The sequence below is a fragment of the Pyrus communis genome, chromosome 9 (assembly GCF_963583255.1).
Source record: "Pyrus communis chromosome 9, drPyrComm1.1, whole genome shotgun sequence".
Classification (NCBI taxonomy): Eukaryota; Viridiplantae; Streptophyta; class Magnoliopsida; order Rosales; family Rosaceae; genus Pyrus; species Pyrus communis.
The window spans coordinates 9,559,597-9,575,030 of NC_084811.1; the positions used below are offsets into that span (position 1 = coordinate 9,559,597).

Genomic DNA, 15,434 nt, shown 5'->3' on the forward strand with positions numbered 1-15,434 from the left:
GTTTTAGAACATTAGTCCTCGCAAAAGATTAACAATAATAATAATAAAATTAAAAAAAAAAAACTGGTGCTAGTTTAATATTAAATTTAATCCTTTAAAGTGTACTTGTATTAATATTTATATTCTATTTTGGTTATTTAATGTCTAAAATTATAATTTTATTAATATGCACATATTAGTTCTTTCAAATATAAATGAACATAAATGAGAAAATAATAAAAGAAATTAGCGATACAGAAATATGTAAATACATAAGTGTACAGAAATGACTGTACCAAAATATATAAAATTGAATTCTTTGTACCGAAATGTTTTGTACCTAAGTGTTTGTACCGAAATATATTATAGCGAACCTAAATATATGTATTGAAATGTATTATATTGAATTAATATACCAAAATGTACGTACTGAAATGTATGTACCAAAATTTATTATATTGAATTAACATACTTAAATGTCAATACCGAAATGTATGTACCAAAATGTATTATATTGAATTAATGTACCTATATATTTGTATCGATAAATATACTGATATATATCAAATGAGATAATGCTAGGGAAACTAAATTTGTAGATAACTTTCGTAAACTAAATGACATGGAAGTTGACGATTGGATTATTGCTTAAGCGTTGATAAACGTGCTCATTTCCTATTGTTACACGTCATTTAGTTTGAAATTTTGTCTATAAATTTGGTCTCCCTAGCATTACCCTAGCATTACCCTATCAAATGAATTAATGCACCTAAATGAAGAACATACAAATTGTACCGGAATATATTAATATAAAAAAAAAATTAGTTTACCTAAATGTAAACATCAAAATATATTATGATGAATAAAATGAAAATTAAATTTAAATGTAACTAATACATTAAAAATAGGAAGTAAAAAGAGAATAAAACATCAAAATATAATTAATAAATGAGATGGTTAAATGTATCAGAGATGAAAATTAAATTTTAATCTTACACAAGATTATAGTCTAAAATTCATCCTTTTTAAAGATTAAAACAAAGTTTTCTAATATAATAATAACTTTGTTGGTTCTGCTGGTTAATATTCTTATAAAACTAGCTGGTGACTTATTGGTGACTTATTAGTTTTAACAAACTTCTAGTGTCTTCTTTGATTTATTGACTTGTAATCCAAGAAATATACCAATTAAGTTGTTTAGTTATTTACCAAAAGAATATATTTGGTAGACTTGTAAAAAACTCACTCCTTTGCCTTTGGAATACGAATAATGGAAGCCAAAGTTTGGAGGTTTTGAAATCCGCGGCGTTTGTATTGTTCCAATAAGCATAGGGGGTTGGTTGACTCTTTTTTTAGGGTTTGAAGATTTCGTGCCTTTGGAAAGTTAGTTGGGAAGCGGCACTGTGGACACGTGGGGGAGTGCCCGTTCTTCGGCTACCCAATCACACTAAAACTAAAATTCTACGGCCCTGACTGGTAGTTGTGTTTGCACAACGCACGTGCCAATCAATTTATCATTTTAAAGATACAGCTACCGGTGAAACTTGTTCCATGCATGTATTACACTGTTAGGGTTTTGCCATGGACACAAGCGCTTACGATGATCTGGATGACTTTTAACCGTTGATGTAATACACGTCATACATGCACGAACAGTTTTGAAATATCTCATTCATGAGATATTTCATCGCTCCGGCTGACTCAAGCATTGTTCTATAAATTGCTTAATGCTTACAAGCAATTTGTCATAATAAATATAGTAATGTAACACTGTGTACTTTGGACTTGCATATTGCGTAATGTGTACTTTCTTTGGTGATTTAAGTAAAACAAAATTACTATCCTAAAATTTCAATAAAGTTAATTAATATTTTTTGTAAGATATTAACATTCGGATAATATTTGCATTTCTTCTTTGGGAATGACTTCATTCCCCCATTTGTAAATAATGTCTTTTTACCGTAGAAATTTTATATTCATAACTGTTCAATGTCTTAATCTTCATTTGAAGATCATTTCCACAAACAGAAAAAAAAAAAAACATTTGACTCGAAGATTATTTAATCATTCAAATGATTTTTGTAGGGATGATATTCAAATGAAGATTAAGACATTGAACAGTTTATCAAATTTTTATGGTGAAAAGACGTTATTTGCAAGTGAAAGAATGAGTTCATCCCCCTAGAAGGAAATGCAAGTATTATTCTTAGCATCCTAATATAATTATGGACTTATATATAACGTTTGGCGTCACATACTACAATCTAGTAATATGTTTCTCCATTTGTAAGTGAATTTTTTTTTAATTCAACTCTCTTGTATGATGAATTAGATACTAATTTAATATGATGAGTACAAATCTCAAATCCTCTTAGTCCCTTAGTGTATATGATGAATTAGATACTAATTTAATATGATGAGTACAAATCTCAAATCCTCTTAGTCCCTTGGTGTAAATTACTAAAGGAAAACACAAAATTTGGCTTTATGCATGTGGATCATGACAATTTTAAGGTGGAGATCCTTCTATTATTATTGTCTGCATAAGACAATATATGTAGGGATTTCATGTTTGTTGAAAAACATGCATATTAGAGGCCAGACATTATATGCCTTATCTTCCAACTCTACTGCGCCATAGTCGGTAGGTTAAACTGAAGAACCGCCTGCCTCCAATGCTGACAATTTCTGCATGTGAGTGTGTGTGTGTTTTTTTTTTAAATTTACAATATTACAGACAATAAAGAAGGGCAAAAAAAAAAAAAACTCAAAGCGAGTTTCGTTTTACTTTTTAATCCTTTATCAGAAGTTATAAAAATCTTTAGAGGGAAGTCTTGAAATCCACGGAAAGAATAAAAAATAAGACTTGGTAAAAAAGTCATTGCAATTTGTAGTTAAAAAAAATTGATGATTACAATTTTTTTCAACGGTCAAATAGTTTTGAATTTTGATATTTTTTATACAGATGATTTTTAAGGAAAGACTTAAAAAATGAATGGTTGAATCATTTAAATACAATGCGAAGTGAATCCTACAAATGACTTCTCAATTAAGCTTATTTGAGAGATCCCCTCAACAGAATGGAAGGAGCATTTTCGCAATGGAACTTTTCACGCACATACTAAGGGACGCCTGCCACTTTGGTTGTCTAGGATAATACCGAGGAACGTTGGACTCAATTGCCCATGCCCTAGTAGTATATGTACGTTAGGTAAGATCTCTTACTTGGGCACCATGACTAGAAACCAAGCCGACGTAGCACGAAGCTTAAAGGATTACAAAGTAAATCCTTGAAGAATCGAAAATCTGGAATCCACCAGTTTTTTAGAGAAATCCCAATGGTTTTTTATTTTATTAAAGACTGAATTGATGGAAAAGATGATTACAACGGAAACAGGTAATGGATTAAATAATTAGATTACAACTCCCTATGACAACTTAAAGGTCTTCGGTAATTAAATGACATTAACCGGAAGGCAACCGAAAAGTTTGAAATTTACTACAAACTTTATTTTGCGTTTCTGGAAGTGCCAACCAACGTTATACAGTGAGTCTTATTCTGCTCGCGATTCTCTTCAAAACCACCATATTATACGCCTAATCCTGACACAAGAATATTTTTTTTGCTGCATTTTCTGTCGCCATATCAATTCAATCCAATATTTTTCAACTTTAATTCTTCTTTTCCATAATTTGAAACATTTTATTTTCTTTATATTTCTTCGTCGGAATTGACCTATATCTTGTTCTACATTAGACTCTTCTGCTTGAAAGGAACTCGGCCTCGAGTTCGTCTTAAAATTAACTATGAAGCTAGATAAGCACATATAATCTCTAACATGAGGAGCCAAAACTTCTTCAAAACTAGATGGTACAACCATGTAGTTGATTCCATAAATAAGATTTGAATATGTACGTAGTTGATTCATCTTGTTGTTCGTGCTCACATGCTTGGTAGTTTATGTTCGTGGTTGATAATGGCTTATATCCTACAACCATATCGACTACAATAGTTTGAGTTTTATCAATACCTTATTCATCATGGATGCTTACTTGATTATCTTCTTCTATAATAGCTTTCTTCAATCATGACATCACCTTGAATTGGCGATTCAACTTCCTTTTCTTCAAATTTTCCTCCATCTTTGTTAGGCATAAGGAATTATCAAATAATTTTTCCTTCACTACTTTTTCTTTGAAAATAACCTTTTTCACTGTTAAAAGAGACAAATCATATTCAAACGAAAGCTATAGCTTTACAATAATTTTCTTCATCCTCATCCTACGCCAAGGTTGGATATGATTCTTTCCTTCTTTCTTCCGTGCCTTTTGCAAACTATCCTACCAAAAGCAGTTTTTTCCTTTAGACAAAAAACAGCTATCTTGACCATCTTCTCCAATAGAATAATTATTCCTTACAAGAATTGCTCTACAATTGAAACTTTATCAAGAAAATCCTATGCATTCACCACCCTCAAAACGAGGAATCTTCCCAACATCAAGTTGACGAGTTTGGCTTGAGGCAAATCCTCCATCGCATTCCCCATCAACAAAAGATTGTCTACAACAACCATAGAAGATCTTTGGTGTGCCTCAAATAGTCTTCCTCCCACAATCAACGTTGAAGAGACTTTTCCATCTTCCAATATCGATTGCCAATAGAATAGGGAAAATCCCTACTCTAATACCAATTGATGCAGCACGAAGCTTAAAGAATTACAAGCATAAATCCTTGAAGAACCAAAAATTTGAAATCCACCATTTTTTTTAATCCCAAAGTTTGTGCTTGATTAATTGATTGAAGATGAGATTACGATGGGAACAAACAATGGCTTAAATAAATGGATTACAACTCCCTAGAACAACCCAAAGGTCTTAGGTAATTAAACGACATTAATTGGAAAGCAACCGAAAATATTGAAATTTATTAAAAACTTTATTTTGTATTTTTGGAAGCCAAAACCGTTGTTTTTTGGCCTTAAACTTGACAGGCTCATGGTATATGATGAGTTTTGTTCTACTCGCAATTCTCTTCATGCAAAGCCAACATATTATATATTCAATTCTGACACTAGAATATTTTTTGCTGTCTTTTCTGTAACTATATCAATTGAATCCAATATTTTTCAACTTTAATTCTTCTTTTCCATAATTTAAAACATTTTATAGAGATGCTACCACATATATAGAATCATTGTAAGTTATATAGTTGCACCAACTATGAAAATCACCCCCAATTTTTCCACGAAAAGGTTTCATCTTAATCAAGTAAATTAAACAAACAAAATAAATAAATAAATAAACAGAATCATGCTGATCAAAGAAACCTGTCACAGAGATCATATAATATACCTATGGTATTGGTACGGACTCCACATATCATAGCAATTAGCACGAGTGAAAATTATTAGAACCTGGGAATAGGAGCATATGTCAGTAATATATTTATAAAGTTTGAACCATAGTTATATTAAATAAGACATTGATTAGATTAATCTTCAACAGTTTATCAGTTCAATTCAATTAGATTAATGCTATAAAACACCCTCATACATGTAAGATGGTCGACTGAAGTATTCGTCCTATTCTTTATAGAAAACATTATCACCACTTTGCCGGTGGAGACAAAGGAGAAATTGAACACATAACTAGATACATAGATTGTTGAGTTGCAGTTGGATATCTTAATGGCCATGTATCTAATTCAAAGACCTAAGCGATTACTTAAACTAACTACTTATTAGATCATTCTTGCTATAAAAATGATATTAAAGTTAAACCATCTTGTTTGCATCAGAAATTCAGATATATACTATATAATCTATATATATACATACATACATACATATATATATGCTATGTGGATATATCACCAGAATTTCCACTGAAGTAGTGCTTCTGTTTGTTGAACTTCTGCTCTCTTATCATCTGTAAGCCCTTTTGTGACTTGTTTTTTAGCTGTTAGGGTTTCCTACGTTGGTTGTTTGTTGGTGTTGGCTTGCAGTTAATCTCCACTATATATATAAGCTCATTGATTAGGTAGTATCAATATTGAATTATGTGATTAATTAATTTTATTCAAACTTCAATATTATTTAGATATAATCTGAAATATATGCTTTTTTCAATACTAGCAAATACAGCAGTGCGGTGGCCTTCTTTTTCTTTTGGATTTGTTCCAATTGAATGCGACCAGTGAGCAGAATCTTTAAGACATTCCCAAATACAAGGAAGAACGAAACAAAGCAAAGCATATCGTGTTTGTCTCTTGTTTTTTACACATCGTCCACTCAAACAAATCAGAGAAAAATATAAAAATGAAGGATGAAGTCTACATTTCACCTTATTTCGGAGAAACTCTTAAATGTATGCTAAATCCGATAAATACCATCGATGTTTTTGACACATTTGTTAAATATCGAAGAAATTCTTATATTTCTTCCAAACCAATGTTTGACACTACCTAAAGTTTCATTTTAAATTTTACCATTTTCATCAAAAGCAACCGAGATCGATGTCAATATTCGATATATTTGTCAATATTTTCAAAAATTTGCATATCGATATTTCCACTAATATTGATACGAGGTGAAATTTAGATTTCACCCCCATTTTCATATATTTCTCTGATTCTTTGGATATTTCCATGAAAATTTCCATTATATCAAAGAAATTTTAAACATTGACAATAGGGGATTAGGAGGTTGTTTCTTTTCCATTTTTTTACTTCGCACTTTTGGGTACAGTTGGAGCCCAAGGGCCGAAACACAAAAATTCTAAGCAGAGTCAAACCTGGGCCCAACCCATATCCTGACTCCTCCATCTCCAAAATGCACCAACACACCAAAAAAAAAAAAAAGCAAATATATATATATTTTTTTTCCTTAAGAACCTCCTACCGCCAACATTTTAAAAGAAAGAGAAGTGATTTCGGCACTTTTTTTAATCTTCGCTAATTAGAGCGCACGAGATGAAAAAGAGAACGCAAAAATCACTGGTTTGTGAGTAATCTCATAATTCTTGTCCTAATGTTTTATCAATTCCGATTTTAACATAATAATTTCCATTGGTTCACGTAATCTGCGCATGTATACATTGGTAAAGAAATAGCGTTTTTCCTTTAACTACTTTAACGAAGAGAGAAATTTGAACTCAGATGCAAACGGCCGGCAAACTGCCTTGGCAAACCGCCTTGGCAAACCGGCCTGCAGTAAAGAGATATACCAGAACTCACATTTATTCTGCGGTGAAAAACACCTTACCTCAAGCGAAATGTTGGCCGGCTCACGGCCTAACACCGAGAGACCAAAAGTCTAGAGAAGGAAATGAAAAAGCTTTTCTCTTTAACATGAAAACAAAAATTTCTAATTATTGGCAGGGCAATAAAATAACACCAGATCAAATAAAGACACTGAAAGCATAAAGCTGATGGCCTCTCGTCTAAAAGAAGCAATTTGAAATCCACATTAATCGAATGCAGTTTCAAGGTGTGGTCTGTCTGGAGTTTTCACGTCCTACACCTCCAAATGTCTCCACACAAATATTTACGTAGCACCTTGCTTGTAAGAGTTGCAAGAAAATGTACATATGCATTTAACTGATAACAGCTCACAAGTACTCACCAAATTTCAACCCTATGTTACCGGAAGTGTCGAGTTAGATATCTGTTGTCCTGCTCGTGTTCTCGCTCACTGTATGCCGCACAAACTGTCCTCGAATGCGAGGCCGTTGATCTGCCAGTTTCTTTCTGTTTTGATACCGAACCTGAAAAACCAAACGAAAATCAAATTCAACAAGCTGTCTATATTTTCTCCTATTTTCTGTTTTGATGAATTCGGCTCAAACATGCAATGCAAGAAAGGGTGAATTTAACAGATTGAAGTTAATCATTTAATATAAATGTTGCAAATATAGGAGGAAAGTGCAAATTTTTCATAAGCACTTATTAAGATCTACTATATGCAAACAACTGAATGTTAGTTACCTTTTTCCGGAAGCATCTCTCTTTTCTTTTCTCACGGAACTTGGTCAAGGCAGCTTCTCTCTGCTTCTTGTTTTCATCTACTCTATTTCCACTCTGGTTTCCGCTACCATCACCACTTCCACTTTTCCCAGCAACTCCATAATCACTTTCTAGGTTTGTACCTCCAACATTATGCCCACCACTGCCTCCGTTTTGCCCATTGCTCCCATGGTTACTGCCTGAACCACTCCCATTGATGCTATAATTTCCAGGATTGCCCTCAACAGGCCCAGTCCCATTGGATGATCCGCAATGTGGGGCAGCTGCAGCCAATTTCTTCAAAGATGAATCATTATTGTTATGAAGCTGTTGCTCTTGCATATTGTAGACAACATGGTGATGGACCCGATGCTGATCATAATCATGATGGAGGTTCTGAATTTGCAGTTGCTTCTGGGTGTCTCTTGATTGAACTCGTATTGCTGTTTCCACATCATTAGCATTATCTACTACAACATGTTCGGTAGCACTCTTAAGGTCCTTCACAGGATGGAAAGCAGATGATGGATGCAAAAGTTGGACTGTGGATGCTGCTGCTGCTGACTTGTTTGCAACTTGAGATTTCGGAACGTCGTTATTAGTAGTGGACCCCATATCGTTGATATTTCTGCCTCCGATCGAGCATTGATTGGGAAGGTTATCTCTTGAATGAGATCGAATGTCACAAAAGAATTCCATTTTTGTAACTTCTCCACTATTATCATGCGGAGAGTTGCTTCCGACATGCCCAGAAGGACCCTTGTTAGCATTTGAGGCTGCGTTATACCTGCAGAGGAAGTAACATGCTAAAGGAAAATATAGAAAGTTCAAGTGAACGCAAATTCAAACTTACACAGATAATAATAATTTCTAAGTCTTTCTGTTCCTAATACCTTGAAAAGGCTGAAGAGTCTGAACGTCTCCATACATTGCGGTCATCTTGTACTGTTGTCTCGGTGCCTTTGACTCCTCTAAGCCTTTTCAAACTGGGCTCCACGGATGGTAGTTCATGAGTATCACTATTCGCCTTATTGTTAACATCTAAGGCGTTATAATGTCTGTTAGAAGCTTCAAATTGTGTGTTGTCCATCTGGGAATCAGTGGGATTAGTAACAACACCTGTTACAGTAGCACCATCATACTTCAGCATGCTCGAAGGACTCTCACGATTCAAATTCAGCTTGCCCTTATCAATTTTCTCGTCACGTTTACAGGAACCTGTCTCAAGCAGATTATTCTGTCTTGTTCCTGCTAGTTTTGTTGAAAAATCATTACGTTGCCCATGCTGTAAATCTTTAGTACTGGTCAGGCATATCTCCAGATCTTTTCCCATTGCAAAGTTGTCTGGAAATAGAAAATACAGCCTAATCACGAAGAAAGTAAAACAAGTACATATGCACACACATCTATATATAGCAAAATTGCATAATAACATTTGAATTTAGGACACGCAGAACCACACAGGTTTCAATAATTCCAGGAATACCATTTTGTTCCTTCTGTTGCTGGCACTCCCTAGTTGCAGCTGCAGGAAGCAATTTGTTACCAAGTGATTCAGCATTTGAGTGAACTACTTGGGCACAAGTACTATCAGGATGGGGCCATGAATATGCATGTCGAGGACTGTCAACTTCTACAGCCTTTTTTGTCCAAGAACTCTACAAAATGAAACGCATTGACACAGTGAGACTGCAGTGTACATTTCTATGATTCCAGGTCATTCTATGAATTTATTGTTTGATATTTCTTTACGGAGATGATCATAAAATTGGTACTGGGATCCTGTAACAAAAAAGGTATCAAGGTACAAAAAGAATCCCTTGTCCTAAGTGTCCAAGAGGTACGTACCATCCAAGATCTTTAGTATCCAATAACAACCATACCTGAGTGCCACTCCCATTGTCACTTCCATCTCCGATGTTCAAATCAGTGCTCACATTATCTTCCTCATCATTGCTTCCACTATTGTTCCTGGACTTTTCAACACTTTTTGATCTTATGGACCTTTGAGTTTGTGTGCCACTTTCACTTCCAGTACCACTGCCACTAGACTGAAAAAAAAAAAAAAAAAAAAAGGTTAAGATACTAGTCATACAAAAAAAATAAAGGCAACGTAATATAAACTGCAATATCAAACAAGCATTGAATCACCATTTAGACAAACATATTAAATATCATCATACAATTATAAAGCTCTTCTCATAAAAATCTGCGCTGTTCAATACCAATCTCAAGAGAGGATATTACTCTATATTTCAGGAGAAATATTATATATCAGGAAGCGAGGTAAAAAAACCACAAAAGAAAGAACTGAACAGCACTATACACGCTTGTGGGCAAACATTTGAATACCAGATCAGAAAATCTTAAGGACTTACACTATGGCATCTCCTCCAAATGTGCTGCCAGAGGTTCTTAAGCTCATTCTTTCGAATAGGCTTCACCAAAAAGTCAACAGCACCCCTTGACAAACATTTAAAGACGAGACCCATTGAATCATGAGATGACATCACTGCACACACATCTCAACAGAAGGCATAGTTAAGCGTCTACTTTCTAAACTGCCTCAAACTCAACATAGATGACTGCTCACTACAGCTGTTAACGAGATGGTCATGGGGAAAATAACTTACTAATCACAGGAACATTTTTCCGCGTCTTATGGCGCATAATCTTGCTTAAAAGACCAACGCCTGATACGCACGGCATGACTACCTCAGTTAAGACTAGATCAACATGATTAGTTAAATCTTCAAGAATCTTCCATGCTTGCACTCCATTTGCTACTGGAATCACTGGAATTATGAAGATTTTAAATGTCAAATCCTCAATTCAAAAAATAAATAAAATATATAAAGAAGATGTGATTAATGCACAAAAGTAGTACTTGTCTGCCGACACTGACAATGTATTTGCAATGACAAAAACTCTACTAACATTATTGATTTTCAAATGCAACAATATACACATTTATGCTATTCAGTAATAAAAGACATGGTAGCATACAGATGATAGCATCCGCATTAATCGTGAAGAAAATACTCAACTCCATAAAGTTGAAAATGCATCCGTTCAATTCTTTCATAAACGGCAGTGCCTAGACATTGTCATGCATAAGTAAGCATTAGGAGTCTCAGTAGTACGGTCACTAACCTTCATAACTGCAATTGCGAAGCAGTGCGGTGACAACATGGCGAGTGCAATCATCATATTCCACCAGCAAAACCTTAAGAGATCTTAGTGGTAGAAACCTCTCCCAGCATACCGTTGACCCTTGAGGCTGTTGTGTAACAGTCTGGGCTTGAACAGCCCCTCCTTGCCGACCTTTTACATCTCCAGCTCTTCCATTACTTTTCGATTCATCTTCCTCCACCAACCTCCTTTCCTCATCCCCCACTCCATTGTTACCCCTCTTCCCCTCACCCTCCCATGAGCGGTGGTCCAGTTCCAACAGTTGTTTGTCCTCATCACTATTAACACTCATCAGGACACTCCCTGTCAGTCACACAAAACACTAGTAGTAACACGGCCCAAGTTCAGAACGAAAAAAATATCTTCTTGAATCGGGGAAAAGAATAGCGCACAGCGCTGATTTCACAACAAAACATCTGCAATTACAGACCCTTCTAAACCTAACACAAAGTGTATTCACCGGTTACGGAGTGATGCCGACAGCAAATTCATAACCAAATATATACACAATTGATGCGGAATTAACGCCAATCGTTGTTAGCTGGCTAAAAACGGCTTGAAACCCAACAAATTGCTTTCACCCTGTAATACCAGAACATCATATCAGTCAAAAAATCCACCGCAAAACATTGACAGCATCAATTGTTCTTAAAGAAAACAAACACTTCTCCAGAAATGAAACTTATCAGTATGCAAAAAATTTAAAAATTTCCCAAAAAGGAGAATTTGGTACTCCAAGAACTTGCAACTGTATATAACTACTAGATTAATCAACAAATTATTCAAATATTCACAAAATCAACAGAAAATTGTGATTTTAGATTACTAACATCTCAATTAACAATTCTTCAACAACTGAAAATAATAAAGAGCTTCCAATTAACTAATTCAAAGTAGCTAAAAATAAATAAATAAACGGGGAATTAAAAAATCAAAGAAGCAAAACATGGAAGAAATCACCTGCAAAGCTTCATTAATCGCCATAAGTGAGCTAGATCCAAGCTGAAATTACCAAGATAATCATTGTCACTAAAAATTAATAACAACGTCAGAGAATAATCCTGAAAATCTTAGTTTGGATCTTCAAAAATGTCTTGGTTCGGATACTTTCAGATAACTTTGTGTTTCCGACAACCTTGACCGGAACAAGAAACATAAGACTCTGTCAACAGCTACAGATGAGAGAGAGAGGGACAGAGATAATCGCCGATCCTTTCGTCAGGTAAAGAGAAGAAAGAGGAGGGGGAGAGAGAGAGAGAGAGAGGGAAACATATGAGCTCCGAGATGAGCTGAACGATTGATGACGTGGACAAAACAAGGGCTGGAGATGCAGTAGAAGTAGAAAGACGCCACGCTGGATGCAAGATATTTCCAGCTTGGCGGAAAATGGGGCCGAGGGGATGCTGAGGTGGACGAAATCTAAAGCAGTTAGCGCAAGGACTCGCTTGGCGGGTCTGAAGATTTCTGAGATCGGATTGCTGACACGTGTGTGAACTAGATGGCGAGTACAGCGGAGGGGAAACGTCGTTGTCCTTAGGGATTGCCTACTCGCCAAATTATCAACCATGGTTGGTACCGATTGAAGTGGAATGGTGACGTGTTACTTTTTTGAGTTGACAAAAATGTCCCCCCACACGCGCTGTGTAAATTTTCTTCTCTTTTTTTATTTTTTTATTTTATTTATTTTTAAAGAAGATAGCTTAGATTTTGGATATTAGATTAGGGAGCTGACACGGTTCAAACCTACGCCGAGATGCAATGATATAACTATTTTCTACCGTTGTGGTAAAGGGTTACTTGCCTCTTTTGGGTTTGAATATTAACAGGTTGTAACAACACGCTCCTAATTTTAAGATTTTATAAATTTTAAAAGTGTGAATTGACCAAAATGCCCTTAGAAGAGAGATTGTTGACTTTCGTTGACTATCTTTTCGTGACGCGTATGAGCTATTAAGCATAAATTCGAGAGAAATCCACTATGAATCTGCTCTCTAAGACGTTGTGAACTACATTGTTCGGTTACATGGTATGCTTGTCACTATTGTATCTCATAGTGATGCGTGTTTTGCTTCCTAGTATTGGGAAGCCTTCTGAAGGCCATGTGTATTAAGTTTTGTCACTTACCGCATTTCATTCTCAAACTAACGCCCAGTCTGAATGAATTATCTGAATCTTAGAGAACATGTTGCTTTTGTTGTTTTACAGTTTTGGCCGGTTATGATAGACACTTATCTTTATTTATGTTGAGTACAACGATAGCTATTATTCTGGTTTGGTTATGGTACCGTTTGAGTCGTGGTATAGACATTTTACTCATGGAACATGATTCATAGAATAGTATTGCGAACAAGTATTCAAATGATCGAGATTACGATGTAGAAAAATTGTGTGCTATTGATGTTGTCACCCGAAAGGGTAGTGCATGAGCGTGACCGAGGCTTTCATTAGACGATTTAGGTGTATTTCCCAATGAGGGGCAAGATGGTAATATTGCACCCTTAGGAATCTATTACTTACTTGTCAGGACAACAATGAGTTGTCGGTATTACGGGCTGCAAACCGTAGTATCAATAACTTATTCGTTGGATTCATTAAGTAAGTGGACAATTAGGCTTGTCTACGTTAGTATTTATATTTGTTTAGTTAATTACTTATTTATTATTTGGGCTTGACCCAAGGATACTACACTTATTCTTCGAATACGTGACACTACGAGTGCGTAGGTGAAATTTTTCTAAGCTTAGTCTTGATTTCAGTACAACTAATTTAATCCTATGTTATTGTATATATACATTTTGATGTTATTATTATTTATCTATTTTTGACCTCATGTTTTCATAAAGGTATTATTTTATACTATTGTACTAATGGAGAACAAAAGTCAAGTTTGGAGGCATGAAAGAGGAATCATTACAATAGAGACGGAATGACATTCTCTTTTATGCAACCACTCTAACTTGACATCTTCTTGTTATATATATTTTTCTTCTATCTTTCACTATTTTACGTATAACAAGTTATTTCAAATTTTGGGGACAAAATTTTTAAGCTGGGTAGATTGTAACAACCTGTCTCTAATTTTACGATTTTATAAATTTTAAAAGCATGAATTAACCAAAATGCCCTTAGAAGAGAGATTGTTGACTTTCGTTGACCGTTTTTCGTGACGCGTATGAGCTATTAATTTATAGTATTCTTGAAGTACTCAACGGTACGAACGCATAAGCGCAAGCGGAATTGAATTTGGAGTTACGATGAGGATTTTACAAACTATGGAGCGTGATAGGCGTTTTGGTAAATTCACGTTATGGGAGATATTTTTCTGTTTCTTCATTGGTGACTTTGAGTTGTGTGCCAAGTGGGGCCCACACTACTCCTCCCCTCATTCCCTTGTCTCCTCTCAATTTCTCTCATACTCTTTCGAACCTCTATCCCTCTAGTTCTCTCATCTTTCTCACTCTCTCATTATTTTCATTCTCTGTTCCCTATCACTCATAGACTCTCCATTCCTCTCAAATTTTCCTTTATCTGTGTACAACACTGAGAAGCCGAGATGCACACCCTCGCCATACACCACTTGCCATCAACCCAGGCGAGTTTGACATCTGCAACCTCACTCTCTCATCTCTCACTCCTCATTTTTCTCTGCAAACCCTGATTAAGTGGTTCAGCAATACCATCACCACCACTAACTTTGTTGCCTTGACAAGATCTGCGAGCTTCTTAGCCAAAAAAACTAGGACTTTAAGCTATGAACGCAACCCAACCATGGAATCTACACTGTACAGCAGCCATATCATTGTTCATTCTTTTTCCCGACCATGGTGAGCCTCAAGACCTTCACATCCTTCTTATTTCGAAGCCTTATATTGTTCTTTTAACCTTAAAATTATGATTGGGGTGATTTAGTGTAGAAAACAAGTCGGGGGAGATTTCCCTGGATTTTTGGAAGGAAGGAACCGTGGCCATCGAGCCACCTTCAGACCGTTTTTTCGGCGAACTCTGATTATGGCACAGCCTCAAATAGGTATAGATTGATTCCCTATATTCCTAACTTTAAATGGGTGCTTGATTCACTGAATTTGGTTGAGAATCAAGCTCGAAATGAGCTCAGGAAGTTGGTTGTTCAACCTGCAAAACATGGGTCTTCGCGAGGAAGGTGAGAACTGTGGTACTCGCAGTGCATGGGCGCGCATGGGTGGCGCCACTGTGCTCGGCACGTGGAGGAACCCGAGGTCCCTCCTTAGATTTCTCGATGTGC

The 15,434-nt window shown here is 35.5% G+C and overlaps 1 protein-coding gene across 3 annotated transcripts; it reads right to left on the bottom strand.

Annotated features, from left to right (window-relative positions):
- Window positions 1–7,405: 7,405 nt before the first annotated feature.
- Window positions 7,406–12,439, bottom strand: LOC137744958 (two-component response regulator-like APRR7). Of its 3 annotated transcripts, none has more exons than XM_068484785.1 (10): window positions 12,134–12,439; window positions 11,634–11,755; window positions 11,135–11,476; window positions 10,615–10,776; window positions 10,360–10,493; window positions 9,865–10,032; window positions 9,468–9,639; window positions 8,875–9,325; window positions 7,964–8,768; window positions 7,406–7,743 (listed from the first exon to the last, which is right to left on the bottom strand). In XM_068484785.1, exons 3-10 carry the CDS (start codon window positions 11,463–11,465, stop codon window positions 7,636–7,638), a joined length of 2,331 nt encoding a protein of 776 aa, XP_068340886.1. In that variant the 5' UTR covers window positions 11,466–11,476; window positions 11,634–11,755; window positions 12,134–12,439; the 3' UTR covers window positions 7,406–7,635. The 3 variants fall into 3 exon arrangements, with proteins under 3 accessions (XP_068340886.1, XP_068340888.1, XP_068340885.1); XM_068484787.1 differs by having other exon boundaries at window positions 8,875–9,022; window positions 9,101–9,325; window positions 11,135–11,755; XM_068484784.1 differs by having other exon boundaries at window positions 11,135–11,755.
- Window positions 12,440–15,434: the final 2,995 nt, after the last annotated feature.